This window comes from Chelonoidis abingdonii, chromosome 1 (genome assembly GCF_003597395.2).
Source record: "Chelonoidis abingdonii isolate Lonesome George chromosome 1, CheloAbing_2.0, whole genome shotgun sequence".
In the NCBI taxonomy this organism is placed as follows: domain Eukaryota; kingdom Metazoa; phylum Chordata; order Testudines; family Testudinidae; genus Chelonoidis; species Chelonoidis abingdonii.
Genome location: NC_133769.1, coordinates 245,831,464 through 245,841,102, shown reverse-complemented (window position 1 = coordinate 245,841,102; position 9,639 = coordinate 245,831,464). Strand labels below are relative to the sequence as shown.

The 9,639-nt window shown below is 43.9% G+C and overlaps 1 protein-coding gene across 1 annotated transcript in view; it reads right to left on the bottom strand.

Moving 5' to 3' along the window:
* Positions 1 to 5,179, bottom strand: part of PPP2R3B (protein phosphatase 2 regulatory subunit B''beta) — a 124,146-nt gene extending 118,967 nt beyond the window's left edge. The window contains exons 1-2 of the mRNA XM_075060804.1: positions 5,085 to 5,179; positions 1,763 to 2,220 (exon numbers count right to left, since the gene is read on the bottom strand). Coding sequence (XP_074916905.1) covers positions 1,763 to 2,113 — 351 coding nt within the window. The 5' untranslated portion in view covers positions 2,114 to 2,220; positions 5,085 to 5,179. The remainder of the gene's footprint in view (positions 1 to 1,762; positions 2,221 to 5,084) is intronic.
* Positions 5,180 to 9,639: the final 4,460 nt, after the last annotated feature.

Genomic DNA, 9,639 nt, shown 5'->3' with positions numbered 1-9,639 from the left:
GATATCAGTTCCATCTCTCGCCCCACCACAGTTAGGGAATCCCATTGCAGCAAAGCCATCCAATATAACCTGTACAGGTCCCAGAGTCACTACCTTTGATAGCAGCAGCTTAGTGATTGCTTTGGCTACTTCCATCACAGCAGCCCCCACAGTAGATTTTCCCACTCCAAATTGATTCCCGACTGACCGGTAGCTGTCTGGCATTGCAAGCATACAGAGGGCTATTGCCACTCGCTTCTCAATTGTGAGGGTTGCTCTCATTTTGGTTTTCTGGTGCTTCAGGGCAGAGGAAAGCAAGTCACAAAGTTCCATGAAAGTGCCCTTATGCATGCAAAAGTTTCGCAGTCACTGGGAATCGTCCCACACCTGCAACACTATGCCATCCCATCAGTCTGTGCTTGTTTCCCAGGCCCAAAATCGCCGTTCAGTGGCTAGAACCTGCCCCATTACCAGCAGGATCTCGAAAGCGCAGGGGCCCGCAGTTTGACAGAATTCTGTGTCATGTCCTCATCACTCTTGTCGCCACTCTGCTGTAGCTGCTGCCTCCTCACCTGGCTTTGCAGGTCCCGGTTCAGCATTGATTGCACGAGAATGCCCAAAGTGTTAAAACGTTCATGATTGCTGTCTTGAGCTCAGCAGGGTCCATGCTTGCCATGGAATAGCATCTGCACAGTTCACCCAGGAAAAAAGGCACGAAACAGTTGGCTGCTGCTGCTTTCACGGAGGGAGGAATGAGGCTGTACCCAGAAGCACCAGCGGCAATGTTTTTTGCCCCATCGGGCACTGAGATCTCAACCCAGCATTCCAATGGGCAGAGGAGACTGCGGGAACTATGGGATAGCTACCCACAGTGCAACGCTCAGGAAATTGATACTAATCTCAGTACATGGACGCACACCGCCGAATTAATGTGCCTAGTGTGGCCCATGTGCACTCGACTTTATACAATCTGTTTTAAACAACTGGTTTCTGTAAAATCGGAATAATCTCGTAGTGTAGACATACCCTAAGATATGCAACTTCAGCTAAGAGTCGACACATCTTAGATCGACTTAGAATCACTTAATTTTGTGTCCTCGTGGCATAGGATCGACGGCCACTGCTCCCCTGTCAACTCCACTTCCACTTCTCGTCATGGTGGAGTTCCAGAGTCATCGGCAGAGCGACTGGGGATCAATTTATTGTGTCTAGTGTAGACACAATAAATTGATCACTACCCGCCAATCTGGCGGGTTGTGTAGATGTACCCTTAGATGCTAAGTTTATTAAAACAGCTACTCTACAACTAAAATCAATAATTTTCTGCAATTTCTAATGCTCTAGGAGTAAATGGATTTTCCTGTACATGTAGCATTCACTGTGGTATGTTTAGCATCTAGTAAGAGTTGCAACATAGAGATATACAGCTCAGATTGTACGGTATTATATCTGTCAAGAGTTTAGTGTCCTTTTACATTACTTTGTTATACTTCACAGTACTGAACAACTACCATTGCTGATTTTGAAGAACTGGAGATTCAAGAGGGAAAAACAAAATGAACATTACTCAAAACAAAAACTCACAAGCGATCAGCTATAAAACTATCAGTGTTTTGGTAGTTTAGACAAGTATTAGCAAAGATTAGCAATTTATGCCACTAACTCACTTTTTGATTGAATGCAGTGGTGAAAAACATCCTCATAACTTGTCAACACCACACACTTCAGATTCACCTATTATAAACGTGTTCTAATTTAAGTCTCAGAAAGTAAAGGAACTTACTGTTCTTGTCCCTGTAGATCTACGTATTCCTCTAATATTAGATAGGTTTCTTGGGCTAGTTGAAGTTCCCAGGGGGAGAGCTGTAGAAAGATGAGGAGGATTGGAAGGAGTCACCAAAGGAGATATCAGGTTATCTAGCATACTTTGTTTAGATTTGGAGGTTTTATTAGTAAAAATTAGAGGTTCACTTTCCCCAGCATCTCCACTACCAATTTCAGTCTTCTCTTCATTCTTGATCCTTCTCAAACAATCCTTTAACATCAACTGGGTTGTAGGCTGACTGAGCCAGCAAAGGAAGAGTTCATCCACTTTCATTTTTAGTACAGGTTGCAAAACTTTCCCAGTCGGCATCTTCTACCAGTTTACCTTGACTTCCAAGGAACTCACATCAACCAGATTAAAAAAGTTTCACTACTTATTCCACTGTCTTTCACTCTGTTGCACAACATCCAAGATGCCTGTTAAAAGAAAGATTTTATTGCTTAATATTATGGTTGTAACAAGATGTCAAGACTGAACTAATACCACGTGGCACAAACTCCAATACAAGGCTTGATGACAAACATACATACAAATAAATGAGAATCGAGTCACATTCCATCAACTATGGATTAGTACCACAACCTATGAAAAGGCTTTTAAAACTAATCTGGGCTGTGAAGGTTGTTATTCCGAGTCCCCATCCTGTACAATCTTAGCATAAGGGAGATAATTTACCTGTTTCTACACTACAGACCTATCTCGATATAACTACATTGCTCAGGGTGTGAAAAATCCACACCCCAATGTAGTTATACCAATCTAACCTCCCCCATGTAGACAGTGCTATGTGGACAGGAGAGTTTCTCCTGTCAACAGTTACTGTTTCTGAGGGAGGTGGATTAACTACAATGAGAGAAGCTCTTCTCTCAGCCTAGGACTGTTTTCACTAAAGCTTTTACCGCTGTAGACTGTACATGAAGACAAGCCCTAATACTTTTCAGACATTTATTTCCAATTTTGCACAAAAAAAAACCTTCCTTTCTGTGAATGTAGATGTGCAAAGTTTTAAGGGCTTTTTTTTTTTAAATAAAAATAGAAGTGGGTCTTAAATAAGGCTTGAAACCAGACTCATACTACAGAGGCATTACACGGAAGCAATGAAATTCCAAGCAAACAAAGTTAGTATTCATTAAACGTTAAGATTGAGATATCAAGCGTTTGAGTCAGGAAATACAGCACTAACGTTGAAAACTCAACCTTAACTCTGCATCTTATGCCTTAAAATATGATCCCTTCATCTCACTTTAAATGATTTATCAGTATAATCCTAAATGAAATTTCTTATCAAATTTATTCAGTTAGGGTACAGTGCTGTCTTCAGACTATTTGATTCTTATGTCTCAGTCAGAACTACAACACAAATCAAAGTTGAAAATACCAGTTAATGTTATTAACCTTTACAATGTATGGAACGTTCTGTTTTTTTAAAAGCCAATGCAAACCTTTGATGGCTTTAAGTGTTGGGATGGCTGCAAGACCTTTCAGCTTTGAATTACTCTCACTTTGGAGCCAAAGCTCCAGGTTGAGCATGCCTGACTTCAGAATTTAAGGAAAGAAGCAAAGGACTAAAGCAAAATACTAAAAAAACCAACTGTGTTCTGTCCCAATTCTGTAGTTGACCTTGATAGCTCAGTCACCGCATCTGTAAAAAAACCCTGTCATAAACAGGCTTAATGTTTGCAAAGCATTCTTATCCTTAGGTGGAAGGCTTTATAGATATGGAAAATAGTTGTTATTATTAAAACCTCAGAAAGGAAGAAGTATATCTGAAGCTTTTGTTAGCGCCATAATTTAGATACGTTCAAAATTAGGAAGTTTGAGCCTTTATCCAGTCTTCCAGCTAGCATGCTTCACAATAATGGACAAACTCAAACTCAGGAACCTTTAAACATCCATAACATGATTTATTCAGACTTTCTTTAGATATGGCTTGTTTCCAGATCCCGACACTAATTCAAACCAAGACAGAGGGAATCTGAATTAACTGCAAGTTAGATGTTCCACTATGTATTTGCCGGTTGGGATTTTATGTTATCTAAGCGAATTAGCAGCACATGTAAAGTCAATGTGATCTGTGCATCAAAAACCACAGAGGCTCTTTATATATTTAAAAAAAAAGCCACTCACAATACGCTATACAGTCCATATTTTAGGGTGTCAACAAATAAGGGCAGAGTAAAGATTCAGCTTTTCCTAAATTGCATATGTTTGTTTCAATAACATCCACGTTGATTTTGCAGTAATTTTCTGCAGGGAAAGCATGCCTGAGAGAGGCAGCCAAAATGCACTATGCAGTGATAATGGTTGCAGTTAAGCACTCAAGACAAGGTAGGCAGAACAACAGTAAATGGTCAACTTTATCTCTTCCCCGCCCCACTTTCCGTTGGCTACTATATCTTTTCAGATACTGTGTTTATGACATCAGAGTTATCCATGTGTTGAACTCATACACTGTTCAAGGAATGGCAACGATATGACAGGGAAGAAACACACTGAGTGGCCCATCCCACCCAGCTCACTGCAGGACTGATCACATCTATGGTCTATCTCCTGATAGATTCTGTCCTTGAGGAGAGAGAACCCGGGTGCCTTGGTGCAGGTCATGAAATTAACAGACAACAGATTTAAAGCTATCATGAGGAAGTACTTCACCCAATGCAGAGTCAACCTGGAACAGGTCACCAGGGGATGTTATTAAAGCCAGAACTATAACTGGTTTTAAAAAAAAGAATTAACTACATTCATGGAGGACAGGTCCAACCACAGTTATTAGTAGGGTGACCAGATTGTCCCAATTTTAGGGTCTTTGTTTTACCCCAGCCTGATTTTTCACATTTGGTCACCACAGCCATTAGCCAAGATAGTCAGAGATGCAACTCCACCCTCCCTCTGGCCCTGGGCACTAAACCTGTGACTGCCAGAAGCTGAGACCGGATGACAGGGATGGATCACTTGATACCTGCCCAGCTCTAAAGGCAGGACACTGGACTAGATGGACCACTGATCCTGCACGATGGCAGTTCTTAAGGCCTTGGCAGTGCCCAGCCCCGCTCAGCCTCTCCTCTGCCCCCCCACTCCGCGTCTGCCCCAGCCACACCCCGGACAGGCCCCCGCCGCACTCAGCCTCGCCGCGGGACGGACCCGCTCACAAACAGCCCCCCATGGCCCAGGCCGCCCTGCGCTCCCCGGTAATATCCCGGCTCCGCCGGCGGGTTCGGCGGCGCAGCGCGCTGCGTAAGGGGGGATGGGGAGGGGCGGTGACGGCGGTTTCACGTCTCACCTCCCGCCGCTGCCTTCAAACCCACCGCGCCGCCTTCCGGCCCGCCCCGCGCGAGAGCGGACACTTTATAGAGCCCAGTTCTCGCGAGAGTCTCCTCGCGAGAAGCTGCGCCCGGTTGCCGGGGTGACAGGGGGGCACGTGGCTGGAAGAAAACACAGCCACGCCACGAGGCTACTGCTGCGTCCTGACGTTACCGTGCAGGCGCCTCACCTTCCCAGCAGCCTGTGCGGTGTGACGACACCGCCCGCTTCCCGGTGTTTTGCTGGCCCCTCCCTTCTACTGCTCCTTTCCCAGCAGCCTGTGCGGCGGGGTGGGGGGGTGTGGCTCTGTGCTCCCTCATGTACTTTGTCAGCAGCCTGTGTGCTCTACAGCCCCCTTTGCGGCTCCATGTACACCTGCCACCTCCTTCATGCCCTGCGGGCTCCCAGCATTGCCTCCTGGGGGTCAAGGATTGGGGCCTAGCACCCTCCAGTTACCCCTGTGCCATTGCCATCAGCATCCCCAGGGTTCCTTCCTTCCCTCCCTCTTGGGAGCCTCCTGAACCCTATGGCTGAGGGGGCATCCTGGGGTGGGGAAGCTCCCGCCTAACCTCATAGTGCATCACAACATAAGAGGCACAATGTAGGGGCCCAGGTTGTCACTGCAGGCAAGTAAGTGCAACGCAAGGCGCATATCTCAGTGCCATTTGCCACCATATTCCTATGACCCTCCTAGGCGCTATCCCACCCCAAACCCTCAAGGATGGCAACTCTCTTGGCAATAGTTGTCAATCTGTGGTTCATGGTCCACAGAGTACTTGCTGGTATTCTCAAAAGAGCTGACTAATCACATGATGCTGGCTCTTCTTGTTTCCAGCTGTTACGTTCCATTAAAAGAGAGCTAAAAATACATTAAATATTTTCCAATTGCGTTTCTATGTAAGCAATTGCTGTAGTTGCCATAGGAATGTTATGGTGGGGTTGCAAATGGGAGGAAAGATGGTTTATGTGATAGCAAATGGGAATTGAGGTGAAGCCCCTGCAATGGTGAATGTAAAGGTAGATGATCGACAATCTCTCTATTAAGAACTTCTCACAGTTTGAGAGCCACTCCCTGCCATATAGTTCACTTCACTGTTTATCTTTCTCTCCAGCCTCAAAACCTGTGTAGTTTCATACTTTGTATAAATTTCACAAATAAACCTCTGGGACTTTCTGGATAGGCTTGTGGGGTTGAGGGGGTTAAGAGGGACACGTGCTCATACCCTTGCGCACACACAACTTTTCACTCACCTATTGGCATTCGCTCAGTATAGCTGCAGGCCCTCTGTATTTGTATCCAGATTCCCCCACCCTCTCCTCTGATATGGTTTCACCTCCTTTCATATATATATCATCCACTTATCACAGTGAAGTGAAAGAAAGGATTTAGCTAAATTTAATCTATTTGCTATTGGCTTCCTTTGGCATCTTCTGTGTAGTGGTGGAATGGCAGTCTTTGAAGTGTCAGAGTTCCAGGACTGGGGCAGCATTAGAGATGTTCTTTCCCCACTTTATCATCTACATGAAGCAACAACAAAGAAATGGTTCAGAAGGAAGGAATAGAGAGTGTGTCTACACTGTAATAAAACACCGATGGCTGGCCCATCTCAGCTGACTCAGGTTGCAGGGCTATAAAAGTGCAGTGAAGACACTGGGCTTGGGCTGGAGCTTGGGATCTAGGCAGGGCCAGCTCTACAGTTTTCGCTGCCCCAAGCAGCACACCAAATTGTCGCCACGGCGGGGGCAGACCCTGTGCCCTTAGGGCTGCAGGCACGTTTCAGCGGCGGTGGCAATTCGGCAGCAGCTTCTATATTTAGCTGAAGCCACCGCGGACAGCTAAACATGGAAGCTGCTGGCGAAGTGCCACCACCGTGGAAACACGCCTGCCGCCCTAAAGGCGCACGGACTGCCCCCACTGTCCGTGGCGGCAATTTGGTGCCCTGCTTTGGGGCGAAAACACAGGGACTGTCGCCCCTTGCAGAATGCCGCCCCAAGCACTATCTTGGAATGCTGGTGCCTGGAGCCGGCCTTGGATCTAGGATCCCACAGGTGGGGAGCATCCCAGAGCCGAGGCTCCAACACAAGCTCAGAGATCTACATCACAATTTTATAGGCCTGCAGCCTGACTTCTGCAAGCCTGAGTTAGCTGCAGGTGTTTTTTATTGCAGTGTAGACATACTCTGATTTTAAGATTAGGTGAATTTAGGAAAGTGAAAAAGTGGGATTGCTCCTCCACCTGCGAAGAGTGAAGGAAAGAAGCAATAGATAAGAGGAAGCTAAGATTGGACGAGGAAAGGAGAAGGTTCATATAAGATCTGAGAGAGAATCTGGTATAAATCCCAAGTTCAACAAATTCAGGAAAGCTATTCCTGTATTAAAAATACTAGCCTACCCAAAACAATGGTACTATTGTCATTGTTTTTGAGTTTTTTGAACGATTCCTGTAAAATACTTTCATATTTTTACACAGTTTTTAAAATTGGATTCAGAGATGTTAAGAAAGCCTGTAAATTTATGAAGGATAGGTTGAGGGCCCCCCACGTTCTCAAGTAAGATAGTATTCTGGTTCCTGCATATTGGACTGTAAAGTTAGAAGAATAGGATTTTATGAAGACTAAAATGTATTGAACTGCATTATCCAAGATGGGAAGTGATTAAGGCATTGAACATAAAATATGCAAAGCAGAATCTGAAGTAAGGATAAATCTGTGAATGTTCTGGAGGAAGTGAAGGACAGACTTCAATATGGAAGATGAGGGAAGACAAAAAAGTTTGTCACAGATTACACGATTTCTGGCCCTAGGAGTACAGGTCTGAGTTAAGCAGAGTGATAGAAGAGTCAGAGACATGGAACAAAGAGGACTTTTAAAACATCTTGAATGTCTTTGAAGCATTCCTTAGTGATGGTGTAGCCATCTGTTGATTGACAGAGTGACAACAGGTGGCAATAGAGGGATCAGAGAGCAAGTGGAGTGAGTTGTAAAGTTGGATATCATCTGCATAGAAATGATGCCCTTTATTGACGCTGGCAATGAGATCTCCCACTGGGAGCAGATGGAGAAATCAGAGAAAAGAAATAAAACATCTGTGAAAAATACACAGGGTCTAAGTCTTGTCTATGCATGTTAGTGTAAATTCAAAGTAACTCCATTGACTTTAATAGAATTTGTAAAGATTTACACTGTTTTCGGTGAGATGGGAATCGGAACCTCTATGTCTTCAGTGAAGCAGGTAGTACTTGGAGCAAGATCATCAGCTGGTACTGCAATTGGCAGTAATACTTTGGCAAGTTGGTCCAAGGAAAGAACTTGCAGAAGTTGAATCAGGTCTCCTTCAATAGGATGTCTCTGTCCCTGGAACTTGCTTCTATAAATGTGAGCCCATATTTGTCCAATTTTAGAAAAAGTTATAAAATGCACCCCTTTGTTAAGGCCTTCCAACTAAGAGCTTCTGAGTGCAAACCCCCCTTATAAATTAAAAACACTTTTTAATATATTTAACACTATTATAAATGCTGGACGTGAAGCAGGGTTTGGGGTGGAGGCTGGCACCTCATGACCCCCCATGTAATACCTTGCGACCTCCTGAGGGATCCAGACCCCCAGTTTGAGAACCCTTGCCCTACTTCAAATATAACGTTTTAGAAGGGCAATTTTGCGAAATCTTTGGCTCCAATACTAAATCTAACAATGAGAAGCTGCATTAAAACAAAATAAAGTGGCTAGCATTTCATTTTTGCTCTTTAAAACCATAAAGAGTATAGTTTACCAATATTGCTTAGTAACATCATTTTCAGATTATGTATATAGAACATATGATATATGTAAAGTAGCTCCAAATACTACTTTCATCCTAAAATGCCTTCAGCTTCTTTTGTCACTTTCCAGTACTCCATCTACACTATAAAGTCAGTGTCCTCAGTCAACAGTTAGAACTGATGAGTGCTGACTTTTTTCATTTCTGATTTCTTTATGTATGTATGTCAGCATAGTAAATATCTGTGGAGAGCAAAGGAAGATTATTGCCATAAACACAGTGGGTCCTAAATGCCAATGGTAGGTAATGGGATGTTTCCAGTGGGTATAGACCTATAAACTTCCAATGTATTGTATAAGCCCTAAATCATGCAGTCTTGAGTACTCAGGCAAAACTCCCATTAACTTAAGTGGGAGTTTGTCTCAGTAAATTCTAAGTATTTCATAGTTAGCCTATAGATTATAGTGGTACCATTTCCAAAACAGTGTTTCACACTTACTTTTTCTCCTTTCTTTCCTGAATGTAGAGCTGCCACTTTGCCATAGATTGCACATATGATGAGGTGAAATACCTACTTTTTAGATCCAGGCACAACTCCCTGTGAAGAATCTTTATGAATTCTTATACTGTAACTTTAAAACTGCACATGTGTGGAAGAAAACTGCAAAACTGTATTAGCATGTAGTTTTAAAAGAAAAGAGCTACTTCTGTGTCAGGCTTCTGATATGGCTGTTGCTGACACAGACCACAATTTTCAAATTTATGTACCTCAAGTTAGA